Here is a 17,966-nt window from a genome sequence, read left to right as displayed (position 1 = left end):
GAGAGACGCCTGTGCTTATAAAAATTACCTAAAAATGAATGAGCATAAAAATAAACATATAAAAACCAATTTCAGTGATTTTAGGAAAAGAGAAAATAACTTTGAACCATTTGCACCTCTTGCTGATCTTTCTGCCTCAGATGAAATCTTCCTTAAAACTTTTTTTCCAAATGAAACCGATTTTATGCTTTTATTTTGAAGCCGGGGCACCTCAGTTTCCGGTGTTAGTGCGTGTGTTTTGTCGCAGCTGTCAGACAAACTGAACTGGTGAATTAATTATTTCTGTTTATAAAGAGCTTTAAATACTGACCATCGTTCATATTAATAAAACAACTATAATAAAAACATCTGAATTAAACACAATAGTAAAAATAAAGTGTCCACGTGCTGCAGCGGGGACTATAAACAGTGTCCAGATACCTTATGTCGATTAAAGTGAAAACTATTTTCAGAATACACACACACACACACATATATATATATATATATACACACACACACCACACACGTATATATATATATACATATATATATATTCTGTTGCATCAATATTGTGGAAAATTATTTTTGAAAGTCTATAATAGTGCGTGCGCGCGCGCACACACACACACACACACTGATAAGAGCATTTTTACAGTATGGTTTTAGTACTTTTTCTTCAGAAAAGGATCTGAATACTTTCTCCGCCTCTGTGCAGTAGAAAGATATTTTACTGCAGTACACAAACACAGAGACAGACTGCAGCAGTTCCAGGTTTCATTTGTTTTATTTTCTGGAAAATAATGTGAAGGTACAGTCTCTTTAAAAATCTCTCCTGTGAGCTTCAGAAGCACCTCTGGTTTGAAAACATACTCATATGTACAACACACTCAACATTCCCCTGGTTATTTCTTTATTACAAGGTTCAAATAAAAATCTGAATACGACAAAAAAAACTCAATTTATTATTCAAATACAAAGCAACAGACGCGGAACGCTCATTTTATTTTATTCTCCGGAGCCTAAAAACGTGAAAAACTAACAATAACATTAATAATAATAACAATAATAATAATAATATGAGAGCAATTAATATCATACATCAATAAAAAATATGAAAAAAATATGAAATATGGCCTTTAACTGATCCCTAGTCTGCCGCGTGCGCACACACACACGCGCGCGCGCACACACGCACGCACACACACACACACGCACACACACACACACACACACACACACACACACACACTACCTCGCTGGTCAACAGCTCCCCCTACTGGCAGAGTCTGGAACTGCATGTGAACTTACAACATGGTTATTGCATAACAACAAGATGCTACACACACACACACACACACACACACACACACACACACACACACACACCCACACACACACACACACACACACACACACACACACACACACACACACACACACACACACACACACACACACACACACACACACAGGATGACGCCAGCACTACAAACACGGTTGGGTAAATTATGGGATGATTTTGTTTCATACTGAGTGACGCCTGCTGTTATAAAAATAAATGACTGAGAGCTTAAAAATAAAACGACGGTGCTTTTAAAAATGAATATTAGTTCATTTTAATGAAAAAAACAAAACAGAAATTAACAACTTTTTCCTTTCTTACTGATTTGTTCCTTGTTTCTTTCCAGAGTGAAAACTTTCTTTGACACAGTTTGACACAAACGACTTTAAATCTGATTTCTATGAACGCCTGATCTGATCTAATCGACACGTTTCAGTCTGTATTCTTCCTAAACGTTAGTGAGCGTGCACAGAAAATACTGAACCAGCTGAGAGAACAGATAAAGATTTTTACATTAAATATAAATACCATCAACGTATTTCTGAAAAGATTAGTACGTGGGAGGAAATGAAGAAAAAGAAAAAGACTTTAAATTGACCTTTGAATAACGAAAACTGTTGAAAGTTGACGCTGTGGAAGCTGCAAAGATTTGTTTTATAATGTCAGGGCTGATAACGACATGAAAAGACTTGTTTAAGGGTAACATTTTTGCATTATTTTCAAATAAAAAATATCCCACTGAAGCGCAGAGCTGCCGGCCAGAGAGAAGACGTACAGAAAAAGTTTGTTTTGATGTTTTTACCAGATATTTTCGGTCAATAACGAGGAAATTTCCTCGTTATTACATGAAAAGTTTTGCTATATTAAGATGTTTTTCACATTTTAACAAGATGTTTTCATTTTATAACAAGACATTTATCTTTTTAACCCTCAATATATTTACAAACACATTTTCTCGCAATTGTATGTTCTTGTAATTAATAATAAAATATATTTTATATTTTGTCACATTATTAAGAATATTGTAAATGCAAAAATACCATTAAAAACCTCAATATCATTTTCTGGCATTATCACGTAAAACCTTTCACAATATAACAAGATAAATAATATATCGTTAAAACCAGAGAAGTTTCTTTTTATAACAGCAAAACATCTTTCAAAAACGTGAAAAATATTTCTTGTTATAGCAAAAACTTTTCATGTTATTTCTCGATACCGATCTTTTTTTTCAGGCCGGCAGTTCAGACACACAGTTCACACACTCAGTGCTTCGCCACCAGAACAAAACAAACGGATCAAATCTGTTTTCCGTCGCGGCTTCAGTAACATTTTCATCCAACGTGGCTCCAACCTCCTTTTTTAATCACCTCAGATGTTTTTTTTTTTCCAAGTCCGTAAAATTTTAATTTCTGACTGAAATCTCGTCGGCTGCCAGCGCCGACAGGAACCTTTAAGACCCTTCCCGAAAAATTAATAACTAAATAATGAACTTTCTGCTCGACGTGATGAATCCAGCAGCTTGAGCAGTGACAGTGACAAATTTTAAAAACAATTTAAAGTTATTTTAATTTATTTTCTTAAACTTGTTTTGCATTCTGATGTATTTTTTGTGGGAATCTTCAAATTTTGACTAATTTTCTCAATTTGAACTTTTCAGTTTTTGGCGTGATTTACATTTAACTATCGTGACAAAAAAATGCGTCACTGAAAAACACATCAGAATGAAAACATTTAATGCCTGTGCTTTTTTTTTTACTGCAAATGTTTCCTTTTTCGGTGCCAAATTTAATTTTTGATGCCAAATGTTTCTGTTTTAGCTCCATAAAAACAAGAAACTGAACACTGAAGAGACAGACGCTCAAACGTCCCCAAAAAGACCGCGGGACGCCTCTCTGACCTACAGGGGGCCACAGTGAGACCTAATTCCACTTTCTGAGTTGTGATTATCACTTCTACAGCATCCTCTTCATCTTCATCATCATCATCAGCTCACTCTGACCCTAAACAGTAATAATTATTCACGATCTCCTTTAATGTCTCTTTTCTGCCCTAAAAATTAAAATCCACCCGTTAAACTTCTCCTCCACAAACCTCAGCGTCTCTCTGAATCTACTTTGTTTCCCAAACATTTTATAACCTGGAAATCAATTTCCATAACTTTCCAGACCTGCAATAAAACCTCTAATAACACAGGAAGTGCATTTTCAAAATATGGTACCGCCAGCAGTCAGAGGAACTTTTTCTTTCCCATTTAAAAAAAAATAAAAATCAATTAATTCTTACAGCAAATCAATAAAAATAGAAAAGAGGAAACCTGAGTCCAGCTTTCTAGAATGATATTCTTTCGTTAGTCAAATTTATGTAAAATTAAAATAAAATAAAAAAACATTTTGGACTTGGTTTTTGTGTTTGTTTTCCTTCCAAATTTGCTTAAAAGTCCAGTTTCCTTTTCGAACAATAAGCTGTTTAAAAGGTCAGAGTTTGGGTTTCAGGGGGATAAACTGGCAGAAATGGACAGTGTTTCCACACATTTTCATGGGCAAAATTTCAAAACTTTTTTCATGACTTTTCAAGGACCCAAGATACTTTTTCTTCTTGCCAACATATCAGATTCAAACTCTTTTTAGACACAGTTTCGGTGTCACTCATTAAAAAAAAGTTTTCTATAAAAAAAATTTGCTAATTATTTTTTTAGAAAAAAATGGTGCTTACTGTGTTTTGGTTGGTGTTATATAAATTAAGTTGATTATTTTTATTAAAGGAGGTGACTGTTGACATGCGACATCAGAGGAAAAACAAACTTCTATTTTACATTTTCAACCAAACAGTCCAAATTGTAGAATTTGTTTTATACTATAATAAAGCAAAAATGAAAAAAAAAATCATTTTAGAAAATTGACTCCAGTTTTCCCAAATTAACGATTCAAATATAAAATTAAAGGGACAGTTGCACAAAGCCTCTCATCGCACAGAAACCAAGACATCCTGACGTTAAACTGAAACGTTACACGAAACAAACCGATGGCCGGAGCTGCGACGGTGGCGTTTTTGGGGGTTTCGGGTGGGCATCAAACATCTCATAACATGTTTTTACTGCAAATTTGCACACAAACACATGCAGCTAATTTCACAAGCTGTTGTTCAAAAACTCACTTCAGGCGTCAAAATTCTACAAGCAGATTTTTTTTCTCTCGTCTTAAATATACTGTATTTATTATTTTTTAAAGATATTATCTGAGAAATTATATACATACAGATTTAGACCACTTTGGATTAAAAAATAAAACTTCTTTATAGTCAGAATAATATTAATCTTTTTTTTAACCTTTTGTTACATAAAAATATGTTGCTCTGCTCTGGCCCTGGGCGGGGCTGAAAACACAGGTGCAGCAAGTGCAGGTAGGGAGGGGGCGGGGCTAAAGGCTTTCAATCACAGTGACTGGGGTTAAAGGGCAATCCCGCCAAAAACTGCATTCAGGTCGTTGTTGTAAAAAGTTTGCATCACATCATCAGTGACGGCTGAGAGAGGAGTTTTAAATTTTTCTGGTTTATACGTTCAAATGTCTGACCAAGGCACAGGAAGTGACACCCCTTCAAAATAAAACCTGCACTGGCTGCGGTGACGCACAGGTGTACTCCAGGACACCGTGACATCACTGCTGAGCGATTACAGCGAAGCGTTCAGGCGGATTGATTCTATTACCAATAATCTGCCTTTTAATCAGTTTACTATTTTAACTATTAATTTCAAATATTTTGTTTTGTCCGACAGCCCAAAACTCAAAAAATTTCACTTTAAAATGATCAAAAAAATCAACAAATTTTTCTATAAATTTTAATGCCTTTTCAAACAAAAGTGCTGAAAATTCTTCAACCTGAGCTTCTCAAATGTGAGTTTTCCATTTTCTTTGTTTTATATTACTGTAAACTCATTATTTGTCTTTCTCTACAGTTTATTTAAAACATTTTTTAACTCTATTTCTGCAAGAAAAAAATGATTAATATCAGTCGTTCTTTAACCAAAAATGCTAGATATTCTTTGATCTAAGCTTCTTAAATGCGACTTCTTTTATTTATTTATTATTTTTTAAAAAATTTTCTTTGTTTTATATATCGGCATAAACTCATTATTCGTCTTTCTCTATAGTTTTAGCTTTTTTTTTTTTTTTTTTTTTAGAAATTAATTATATTTCTTGCAGGAAAAACATGATAACTGATTTTTTAACTGAATTTGACCTAAGCTTCTGAAATGGGAAAGCTTTTTCTTTTTTTTTGTTTAACCGTAAACTCATTACCTTCCCTTTTCTATAGTTTTTGATTTTTTTCCTTCTCTTTTAATTTATGTGGACTTATGGTCGGACAAAAAAACCATTTCAGAACATCACCCTGGACTCTGGAAAATTATTTTTCTCCATTGTCTGTCTTTTTTTTTTTTTAGACCAAATAATTAATCAATTAATTTAGAAGAAAACTGGCAGATTAATAGATAATAGAAATAGTTAGTTGCAGCCCTGGAGTAATGACCTTTTGGCACCTTGGGGGGCTTTGTGTTTTGGGGAAAACGTTGGTGGAATTGCCCTTTAAGAACTTGACCTGAAAGGGCGATAAAGCTGAAGCCTGAGGGGCGACTGTAGCTGTCGTACGAACATTTCAACGGGAAAGAGACACAGATTTGAGAGCTCAGGGTTCCTGCACATCGAATCGAAGCAGGATATTCATATTTTGTATTCGTTAATTTGTCACCCAGCGTGATTTCTCTGCCCGAGGTGTGCAGAATCCCTGCTTCCCATCTGCTTCTCATTCATTTAAGCTCACATTCAGTTTTCAAATGCATAATCTATTAAAAAAGCAGCCATGATCTGAGCATGACTGCAGGCATCTGATGCATCGTCAGCGTTTTCTTCTTTAGCAAAATATTTGTCTCTGTCAGAGGGAATGTTGGCGAGATTAAAGTCTGAAACACGACGCTGAAAAACTGTCTGCATCTTTGTAAACTTATATCCATCTAAACAGGTTTTTGAGAATAAGAGGATTTACCCAAAAAATGTCAGGAGAGTTTCTTAAATTCCTTTCCTCTCCGTGTACATACAGCATGTTGCATTTTGCAGCGGCGAGTTTCAGACTTCAGACTGCTTCTCAGTAAAGTATCTGGCAGTGAAGCAGAAACTGAACGATGGACCGACTCTCCGTGATCACGCAGGACGCTTGTTCTCGTGCGCTCAACACCTCAAACGTAAACTGCTCTGAATAAAAGTGTCCCACAAACGACTGCAAGGCAATAAACTATAACTAGCTTTGTTGATTTTAGTTAAAAAACTAAAGTTTTTTAGCTGATTTTAGTTAAAAAACTGAGTGATTCACAACTGTTTTGTCTTATGTTTTGTTTTCTCACGTTGTGGACATTTACGGCCACTATATATTTTTTTTCTATCTAGTGACTCCGCTCAAACTTCGAAACAATTATTGAAGCAGATGCATTTTAATGAATATATTTCAACTTGAGCAGTTTTGAGGAGACAAAATGGCCAATGTAATTTTGGAAAAAGAGCAAAAGATTTGAAAGAAGTGAGAAAAAACACGAGGTGAAACGTACCGCCGGGGCTTCCCTGGAGGAGGCGCTACTGAGCCATTTTGATTTTTGTGATTTTTCACCAGTTCTGATACATGTGCAAAGTTTGGTGAGTTTTTGAGTACTTAAGGCCCTTAAAAAGGCAATTCATTTGAAAAAAAAAATAAAATAAAATAATTTTTTTCAATTTCTTTTCAAAAGTCCCTAAATTTATCTTAGGTGTAGGGAAACACGAAAGCCACAAGTAAAACTAAATTTTCAACCTGATAATAATGTTAAAAGAAACAAAGAGTTTATGCGCTAAAGAACAAGAAAAGAGTCACCAGATTTCTTTGACTTTCTGATAAAGTTGATAAAATCTTTGTTTTTCCAGTTTTACATTTTTTTATAGATAAACTGTCATAAAGAAGTTATTTTTAAAGACTAAAGTATGTCTGTGAATTCTTTTTGTGAATCAACTTGTTTTTTAAAATTGTTTTTTAGTAACGTCCTGAACAGCAGATCAGTGAACTTCTCCAGGCGTAGAGAAGCTGGAGCGTTTTGAGGAAAGCGTTGTGTGTGATCACAGGATCATTCGAGGGTTTAAAGCTGCTTTAATTGGACACAAATGAGCTGCAACGTTATGATTATTCTGATAAGCGAGACTTAAAAAGAAGCAGCATATCAGGGACTTTAAGCACTGTACTCACTCCTGAGAGGGCACTTCTGCTCGTCAACTAACTAAACTTTCTTTGACCAGTTTGTTCTGCGGAGAATCTCACAGCCGCTTTCAGGCTGTTAAACTGACGATCGAAGCAGGAAAAAACTCTCATTTTAAAAATATATAGAGCTCAAAGTCATGGCTGAGTTCCTGTCAAAGTGGCCGATAAAGCAGAGAGAATTGGCCTCTCGGTTCCTAACCGGATGAGTTCTGGGTGAAATAATCCAAGCCAATCACACGTCGTGTTTCCTGTGGAGAGATGGCGAACACGGCTGTCGGGTGGAAGGAGACCAGTTGGAGAGCTCGGCGTATCGGGATGCATAATTCTTTTCAAGATCTTCCAAGCGTTGCTGGTTTTTACAGACGGTTTCATTACAAAAAGCCGACGTCACGTGAGCGGTTTTATTCCTGCGTGTTTGCATTAACGCGAGTGCATTTTTCATTAACATGCAGATAAGACTCGTACAAGCTAATGCCTAAAAAGAGAAGCATCTTGGTTTTTTTCTTGACTTCAAGCATTGCGAGAGCGTTTTCAGTTAAGTGCCTTCGACGGACCCCTCCTTCAGCTCGACCTCGCACAGAAATCTCTTCTCACCGAGACTTCCCAGGTTACTTCCACACCTCGCTCTGCAGACCGTCTGATAGGAGGAGCAGTGAGTGGGCGGCGGAGCGGCGCTCATCCCGGTCCTCTGCACCTCCGTCCGGGTGGCCGTCTCCTTCGCCGACTCCCACCGAGCTCCGGGAGCACGATGGGGTTGCGGGGTCACTTCAGCCGGTCGGATCGGAACGAGTCCTCCACAGCTGGGTCGGCGAGCATCAAGTCGCCGTCCAGCATGTCCAGAGCCAGGGGGTCCATCCTAAGTGGGTCGTCCAGGGAGAAGGGATCCATCTCGAAGCCGGGGACGTGAGACAGAGCGCTGGCGATCTCTTTAGACAGACCGGGCGGGGAGTCGCCTGCAGAGAGAGACGGCGAACATGTTTGACTTTCAGGGAATAAAAGATGGAAGAAAACTACAGAAACAACGTGACTTCTTAATCTCTAAACTGATTTTAAAAGGAATCCACAACACTTCCTCTTTCATTCCCCAAACATCACTTTTCAAAAAGATTTAAAGCAGCGTTTCCCAACTGGTCCACAAGGTCACAATTTTGTCCTCACTCATTACACCAACCTGTAGTGCAACCTCTGAGCTGACTAAGTACGAGCTGAAAATGGCAAGTTTTGATGAAGATTTGGATCGTGCAATTAGGCAATGACTGCTGTGTTCTCCCAGTGTCAAAAGCCAATGAAACAACTTGTGAACGCACCTCAGAAAAGCTCAGACTCCGTGTTGCAGGACTCTGATGCCGGATGTCGATCCGTTTCCCGACACGGACAGTCGGAGTTGATTCGCCAAATCTTTGAACTCGGCATGCAGCAGAAACTCTGACTTCAAAAACGAACCGATCCGTTCCTCTTCACCGGAGCTCCTGTGATACTGTCGTCATAATATTCTGCAGGAGCTACGTAAAGCCAAGAAATCGTCTGTGGCTTTAATGCAGGGACCTAACGTAGGGTCACGCTTCACCACGAGGGCACCAAACAATTTTTTCTTTTTTTATCACTAAAAGTTGAATCACGCAGCGACAGACGACTGATGATGTTTTTGTGATTATTTCTTTCATAGAGACATTTTAATGACAGATTTCGCCTCCCTGTGTGCAAATTTTCAAAACAAGTTCGACCCTCCAAAGTTGAAATTATGAGTGGGAAATCTGATTGATAACCAAGTTGCCGAGTTGTGATTTTATTTTATGTTTTATATTTTGTTGCTCTTTAAAGCACTTCCCTGTTTTATGAAAAGTGCTATTCAAATAAAGCTGCCCTGCATTGAACAGCTGCTTCTGTTCAGACATTTATGAGAACTTTGACCTCTGTTCTTAAATTAACCAGTATTTGTTACTACAGTATATCTGTGCTGAAGCTTTTGTATCATATACTATTACTAATATCATTATATACAATGTTATACTTATATATTATCATATACTAGAAAAGAAAGGAAATATCAAACTCTGACACATTTCACACCAGCCGGTCTTAAATACCAGTCAACACTCACCAGTGAGGATGATGTTGGGCACGTTGTGTCGTCCGTCTCCGCTGCCGTAGTTCTGGTTCTGGTTGTTGAGGAGCTGCTGGTCCCCAGGATCCTGCAGGTCCAGGTGGCCCTGGGTGTTGGAGGGGTACTGGTTCTTGTCGGTGCTGCTGCAGCTCAGACCGCTGTGGTTCAGCGACAGACCGTCACCCTGGTTCTCTGCTGTGAACTGAAGCAGAAGAGCAAAATACACACGGTATGATGTACTTTATATACAAAATATCATTTACCACAAAGTTCTTGTACACCATAAAGTATTTTTAACGGGTGTGTGGACTCAAAAACTTGACTGAGATAAAATCTATACTATGTTTGTATTTGAGTTTTAACTGATGGTGGTCTGAAGAGCAACAGGATGTTCACAACGTGAGTGCAAATGACTTAGTTTTTGGGCCCAAGTGGACGTTTTTGCCAAATTTGATTTTGGAAGGTTTCCTTGAGCTATGACGTTCAAAAGAATGAAAGAGACAAGGTCACAACAACCTTGACCTTTAACGACCAAAACCTAATCAGTTCATGGTTGAGTCTAAGTGGACGTTTGTGCCAAAATCTAAAAGAAAATCCCTTAAGGTGTTTTTGAGATATTGCATTCGCAGGAATGAGACAGAGAAGTCACAGAGACCTTTGACCATCAAAATAAGTTCAGTTCTTTGCTAAGTCCAACTGAACATTTGTGCCAAATTTTTAAGAAATTCCCTTGAGGCGTTCTTGAGAAATCACATTCACATGAATGAGAGAGACAAGGTCACAAGGACATTGACCTCTGACGACCAAAATCAAATCAATTTATCGTTGAGTGCAAGTGGATGTTTGTGCCAAATATGAAGAAATATCGCACTCATGAGAATGAGACAGATGCAAAGTAAGTCACAGTAACTTTGACCTCTGGCTGCCAAAATCTAATCAGTCTTGATCAACGTTTGTGCCAAATTTTAGGAATTTTCCTCACGGCATTTATGAGATGACGTGTTTACAAGGATAAGATTATTTTCACTTTGTGGGCGAAGTCTTTGTTTAAGGTGGTAACTGACACCTGTTTGCTTTTCTTTGAGTTGTATGTAACGAGGAAATGTTTCTGGGGCATTTTTTTCTGCCTTTTTCTGTGATTGTACAGCAGAGAGAATACTTCAGGAGAAACATGGAACAGGTGAGTCAGAGTGATGACGTTGTGATTTATGGCCGGTGCTCCGGCCCTGAAGCCAACAGACATTTTAAAAGAAAACTACCATTGAAGAAAACATGAAATGGATATGTTTGGCCTGGCTCTGCCCTCAACTGTAAACACTACGTGCTCAGACACCAGCAGGTGACATCATGCAGTGTTGCACAAGTTTATGATGACTTCATGTGATTGTGCTGCTCGGTTACCTGCTGGTTGGATTTTCCCGTGAGCTGCAGACTCAGATACGGGTCGTCCAGTAGAGAGTTGAACAAGGCATCCTGGAAAACATCAAAACAAAGTCTTGGTTACATTGAATCCTAAACTTTGATTTCAGTCTCGTTCTCTGCATGGGTAATTTGCTTGTGTTCTTGTAGTTCATTTACTGCATTTGTTTATTTTCCAATCACTCCATTATCTTTTAATTTACTTGAATTGTGCAGGTCTCAAGCGTGTGCACATACATGAATGTGGCTCCTGTATTAGGAGCTCCAGGCTACAACAAGGCTAAAAACATGATGCCAGTAACATTTTTCAAAACAACTTGGCACGTAGGGGCTTCAGGAAACTTGGATTTCTTCAGACAAGCAGTACGGAGACATTTTGTGGTTTTATAATGTATTTTTTTAACATTTAATTCTGAACTTTCATTTTTGGGTGAACTATCCCTTAAAGAACAGAGCTAGTACATGCTTGATATTTCCCTGCAGGCAATGGCAGTACATAAAACCTGCACAGTATCACTTACAGTTTTATCTGTATTTTCCTCTAATTAGTAATAACAATAACACAATATGAGGAAACTAAAGTACTTTAATTTTCTGATCAGTTTGCCATCTCTCTTCTTCGTGCTGTTTTCTCTGGCTTATTTTTGAAGGAGAAATCACAGCTTTTATTTGGCAGGATTAATGGAGATAGTTAGACTGCACCTGAATTAAATGTGCATCATATAACAAACAGAGATCCTGTTTAAACTGCCTGATGAGGTGTGAGGAGGGCAGTTCAGTTTGCAGGTTGGGAAGGATTGCATTACATCAACTTGACATAAATAAAAATGTTGCGTCTTTTCAGGTAAAAAACAGACAAAGATTATGTGGATGAAGACTCCACAACAGTCTCTACACTGTGTGTTTAAATGACGTGTGCAGAGAAATGCTGCTTTAATTGCAGGCAGATCTCTGAGGTTGCAGCGTTAGAGGCTGGGACGCCTCCTGGCGTTGCTCTATTAGCTGAATGGGTGATCAGATATCTCAGTAACAATGACTTCCACTCAGCAGAACTCCAAAAATAGCATCAATTCAGCATTACATCACACAACGAACATGACACCTCCTGACAGATGAGCTCAGACAACTTTCACATCTGTGCCTGTTTGTTTTTTTTGTTGAAATATTTTTTCTGTATTTCAAATTTGCTGTTGGTGCAATGCTATTTTTGTGTTATGACTTAATGAAGATATTGTATGCTTTTATTAATTTACTTTTATTCCTGTGCTTTTATTCAATCACCGGTTTTGTTTTTTTTTTTTGTTTTTTTTTATCTCTGTGAAGCACTTTGGTCAAAATTCATTGTTTTTAAATGTGCTCTATAGATAAATCTGACTTAACTTGACTGTTGGTTACTGTCTTTTTTAAAATGAAATAGAAGTATGTTATTTTTGGGGCAGCAGTAAAATTGGTCAAACTGATTTTTTTGTTTGTTTGTTTGGTTTCCATGTGATCGCAGCGCCAGTGGCATCCACAAACACGTGTTAATAATGTGTATGACACCTACGACAGCTTCAATACTTTTTGGGAAAAAAAACCAAAAGTGAAATGAGGATGGATGAAACAGATGAGAAATCTTTCTGATTGACTGGTTTAGTACACGCAGTTTGTACACGCAGAGTGATAACACAGTGCATGGTCAAATTAACACAAATTACTTGATCAGCCAAAAGCTTATTTACCTTTCACTACAGCACATGTGTATGTATGTATGCATGTATATGTGTATATATGCATACGTATATATGATTTTTTAATGTATTGTTATTATTATTACTTTATGATTTTATTTTTTTCATGTAAATATATATATATATGTGACTGTCCTCCATGTTCTAGGTGGGTGGGTTTTCATGCATATATTTAATTATAGAAAAAGAAATATTAGTCTAAGTATATACCCACTGTATTTGTTGTACGCCATCATTTCCGAATAAATTAAAAAAAAAAAAAAATAGTGCAAAGGCACCTCCAAATGACAGTGTTTTTGTAAGCGATTTAACAGATAAAAGCTGCTTGTCAAACACAGTTATGAAATTTAGTCGCTCCAGTTAAAGACAAACAGTGAGTTGTCTCATACAAGTTTGCTGCTCAATGTCCCTCTTTATTTTACTCTCTTTGACGAGGGGTTATTTGGGGATACTCAGATCAGCGTGGTTTGCAATAATCAGTGTGTGTTTTCTGCGCTCTTAGTGTTCCTCACTAGTTGTCTGAACACAGAATTCACGCTTGATGCTAATTGGTTAAAAGGGTGATTAAAGTTTGGGGTCATGGAGCTCAATGGGCCACGTCTGAGCAACAAAGAGCTGTCAGACTGATAGTGTTGATGGGGAGACCACATGGACTGAAGCGGTCCTATCTGAGAGGACGACAGAATCAGTGCTGAAGTAAAACAAAATGATTTAAATCAGGATGACGCAGGACTGAATAAAATATTTAGATCTGACAAATGTTTCTCTTTCTCATCTGAAACATACATTTGTACTGTTCACTTATTCTTCCATATTTCAGTAATTGCACTGAGGAAGGGGGAAACACGTACGCGACTAATACTAAAGCTGTGTTACAGAAAGGAGCATGAAGACTTACTAACAAGATTAACTTCAGAGAACATACAAACAGACTGATTATCAGCTCACGTGTGTTAAAATTTAAAGATTTGGTTGATTCCAAAATATTTAAAGCCAGAGACAGTTTATTACCAAAAAACCTACACAGGTTGTTCATATTAGGATACAACAACGAGCATCATACACACACACAGTGCAACTTTTCACAAGTGCAATTATCCTCCATGTGCAACTGGAGTACATACTTTTGTTTGTACATATTTTTTTACATATATATTTTTCTAGACTGTTTTTGCAACTTGTTTTTTAGTATTCAATATTTTTAAAATTATTTTTTACTATTGTACTGTTCTTTTGCTGCTGTAACAATGCAAATTTCCCCACTGTGGGTATAATAAAGGATTATCTTATGTTATCTTAAATGTTCTGAGAAAAAAAACATATAATGGGTTTTTGTCATTGTTTTGAAAATAATGCACTGACATGAGCGAATAAACCAAATATGAATGAATGAATGAATGAATACGTGGTAATTAGCTCAGCAATAAGCTCCCACTGAGCCGCTCACTCAGAGTGCTGCAGTGGATCGTAACCTGAGAGTCAGCTGGCTGTAACAAACTCTGCAGCCTGCAGGAGGCACTAGCAGGACTTAAGTTTGATTGTTTTAGTTTCGGTGGAGCTGAGATGGTGAAGCAGTGGTGGATGTCTCTGACGGTGCAGTGGTGACTTACGTTGTAAAGGTCTGTAGCCAGGTTGTGGCTGATCTGTTGGAGCTGAGGGAGGCCGCCGGCTCTGTGCTGCTCCGCCTGCTGCTCTGCTTCCTGTTTGACGTGACACTGAGAGGAGCTCTGGACGCACTGATCCATCGGCCTCTCGTTCTTTATCAGCTGCGAGTTGGCCGAGTTCAGCTGCTGCCCCATCGTCCTCTGCTGCTGCAGAGAGACACACACAGTGATGACTATGTAAGCTCAACAGGTGAGTGTAAAATGATAATGAACTTCAGACATCAATAAATCTACTCTGACTTTCTTTATCTAATCTATTAACCCTGTGAAACCTGAGCAAACTGGCATATCTCTTTCAAATTATTTCAAGAGGAAATGACCCAAAAATTACCAAGAAATTAACACAAACAAAAAAAACCTTAAAAATCATGATCATTTTGTAATTTTCAAAATATGGTTAGTGTCATTTTAAATACATTTTTTTATTGCTTATTTTTGATACATTTCTTCATATAGTACTTTCTTGCAATTTGCAGGACACTTCTTGCCAAGGAGTACATTGCCTGCCCGAATTTTTTTTATTAATTTTTTTTATGAAAAAAAAACAAACAATTTGCTTTGGATTCAAAGGATTCAACATTTGTGAATCACATCTAGGATTTTAGATTTTACCCACTTATACTATTAAATTGTGTTGTAAATTCTTAATTATATTGTCTGCCCTTTTGTTTAATGTTTGTCTTAATCATTTTTAACATCAGGCAGTGGATGACAGATGAAAATGAGCTCTCTAGCTGCATTTACATTTGTTTAAATGTGAATTGATGTACACTGTCCTTTTTTTTAAGTAAATAAATTACAAATGACAAGAAAACTGATGTCAATCCAGGTTTCAAAGGGTTAACCTTATCTTACTTCCTGCAACCTACCGATCCAAAGTGCTGCTGCATGTGCTGGTTGTGTGAGTTGCGTAGGTTCTGCATGTGGAGCTGCTGCATGGACTGCGACTGCTGCTGCGGCGGCTGCTGAGCGTTGGGCCGCTGGAGGCGGTGCAGCTGCTGATGGTGGTGCTGGCTCATCGGAGAGGGCTGCTGGCCTGGCTGGGAGCCCTGCAGACCGGGGAGAGGTGGGTGGGAGCCTGGCTGGTGCTGGTGGGACTGGCTGAGCGGGTACGGAGGGAGCCTTTGGTCCAGAGGCAGTTTGCTGGTGTCCAGAGGGACGCCCTGCAGAGGAGGTTGGATGTTAGCACCATTCGTCAGCTGAATACAACAGGAGTTTTTCTCTGTTCGGTTATTTATGGCAGCTTCACATATTCGGGGAAATTCAAACTCTGGAGCAGAAATTTAATGCATCAGTAGAACTACTCATAGACAGGTTAATGCAAAGGGTAGAGCGACGTTTTCATCAGCGCACAGCTCTGCACAGAATATTTGTCACTATAATGCCCCGACATGATCAAACTTTCATCACATTTAACCCCTCAGAGCTCGTAGTGCTCTGCACATAAAATGCACCTTTCAAAATCAGGCTATAAAAACCATTTTTATTATCATAGCCTAGGATATGTCAGTAATATGCCAAATATGGTATATATTGATGTAATCGGGTGAAAAATAATTAAAATGACAAATTCCAAGGCAAAAGCCCAGAATGACACCCAGAAATAATACAATGCATGTTTTTATGCTTTAATGGCTGTGGGATCAAAAATCATTAAATCTGGCAGGACCTTGTTTCCAGCTTCAAACATTTCTCTTCTCCAATTCTTATTGGCTAAAAAATGTTTCTCTCTTTCTGTTACTCATTTTTAATTTGGGTGCTTTTAACTTGAGGCTTATTTTTGTGTTGGGAGAATAAATTCAGAGGTGGACTGAGGTCGCACACGAACCAAACGGTTAACGTGCGGTTGTTACCTGTGTGATAGAGGACAGGGTGGGCGAGATTGTCGGGGAGAACTGTTTGGAGTGATGCCTCCGTGACTCCCCTCCCATGGGCAGGATGAGCGGGGAGAGCTGCACCCGTCTCCGTGGCGACGTGCTGAGCGACGGCTGGCCCTGTCCACTGAGCAGTGGCGAGTAGGAGGAGGAGCAGGAGCTGGAGCCGCCCACGCCGCTGCTGTAGCCGGGATTACCGCTGGACGCCGACTGGAGGGAGGAGTTACTGAGGGAAGAGTGCAGCGATTGGCTGCTGAGGGAGGACGGCAGGGACGGGGAGGAGCTGAGGGACGACTGCAGCGAGGGGTTGCTGAGCGACGAGTGCAGGGAGGCGGAGCTCAAAGAGTTGGAGAAGGAGTGGCTGCTGAGCGATGACTGGATGTTGGGGTTGCTTAGCGATGACTGCAGGGAGGGGTTACTGATCGTGCTCTGTAGAGACGCCAGGAGACCTGAGGAGGCAAAAACAAAAAATATGAACACAACTGTACTCTCAACATCCACAGAGACAGACTGCAATAGAAATATATACTAAATACAAATAGCATAGCATTGAAAATGTTACTTAAGTAAAAGTAAGTATGATCAGGAAAATATACTTTAAGTATTAAGTATGCAATGCAGAAAAATCTTAAAAAACAAAACATTGCAAAAACCTTAAAATTACTCAAAAAAAAGGAAAAAAAACACACATTAATAACCTTAAAATAAAATAACACTAAAAACTCAAAATTATTGGAAAAGCTAATTGACAAAAAAAAACACCCCAAACCCCTCAAAAATGTATTATTAAAAAATACAAACACCCCAAAACCCTTAAAATTAGAAAAATACCTATCTACAACAATATCTCCAACAAAAATTTAAATTTTTTATATATATATATAAAATATAAAACCTAAAAATTATTTTTAAAAATAAAAAAATCCCCAAAGTTAAAATTATTATTTAAAAACAAAATCTAAAAATCTATAAAAATATTAGAAAAATTAGAGAAAAAAATCATTGAAAACCTGGAAGCCAGGGTTGTAAAATGTAATTTTGATAAGATCCAGGTTTTGCATGATAGTGGGAACCCTGTCACAAAAACACACCTGAAAGATCAGGTGAACTGTCCCTGCAGAATGACCTCCAGCAGGATGAATGATGAAATATACCAACAGAGAGCAGCTCAGTTTCAAAATAAAACCATCACTAATACCAATTTAAAAACAAGAGTGATTTTTTATCCAGAGGCAGCTTAAGCCAACAATGACTAGGTGTTAATAGCTTCACTTAATGTCATCAATTAGTCCCCTTTAATTGCTGCTAATTAATGGTGCAAACCTAAACTGTGAATATGCTCAGAAAATAGTCACTGTGTGTTGTTAAATAAAAGTACACATTATTGTTGTTATGGTACAAACTCTGAACACGAATCTTTGCTGAGTGATGAGCTCGACAGGGGGGAGTCTTTTCTCTTTGTCTCTGAGGCTCCAGTTTAAAATAGACTGTTTGGGGAATCAGCTCCTCCCCAGGTGATTTCAGCAGGTGAAAACATCACTTCTGTCCCCAAACAGCCTCCTGCCTTCACTCACTGCA

At 38.1% G+C, this 17,966-nt stretch overlaps 1 protein-coding gene across 3 annotated transcripts in view; it reads right to left on the bottom strand.

The window, feature by feature from the left end:
* Positions 1 to 7,201: 7,201 nt before the first annotated feature.
* The window catches only part of LOC121945439 (CREB-regulated transcription coactivator 2-like), a 39,798-nt gene continuing 29,033 nt past the window's right edge, over positions 7,202 to 17,966 (bottom strand). For 2 of the 3 annotated variants that reach the window (XM_042489595.1, XM_042489597.1), the window contains 6 exons: positions 16,368 to 16,837; positions 15,384 to 15,677; positions 14,461 to 14,661; positions 11,103 to 11,174; positions 9,699 to 9,903; positions 7,202 to 8,550 (listed from right to left, as the gene is read on the bottom strand). In XM_042489595.1, the coding sequence (XP_042345529.1) occupies positions 8,360 to 8,550; positions 9,699 to 9,903; positions 11,103 to 11,174; positions 14,461 to 14,661; positions 15,384 to 15,677; positions 16,368 to 16,837 (1,433 nt within the window). In that variant the 3' untranslated portion in view covers positions 7,202 to 8,359. The remainder of the gene's footprint in view (positions 8,551 to 9,698; positions 9,904 to 11,102; positions 11,175 to 14,460; positions 14,662 to 15,383; positions 15,678 to 16,367; positions 16,838 to 17,966) is intronic. The other variant, XM_042489596.1, reaches the window with a different exon arrangement.

This window comes from Plectropomus leopardus, chromosome 7 (genome assembly GCF_008729295.1).
Source record: "Plectropomus leopardus isolate mb chromosome 7, YSFRI_Pleo_2.0, whole genome shotgun sequence".
Lineage (NCBI taxonomy): Eukaryota > Metazoa > Chordata > Actinopteri > Perciformes > Serranidae > Plectropomus > Plectropomus leopardus.
This window is presented reverse-complemented; position numbering and strand designations above follow the sequence as displayed.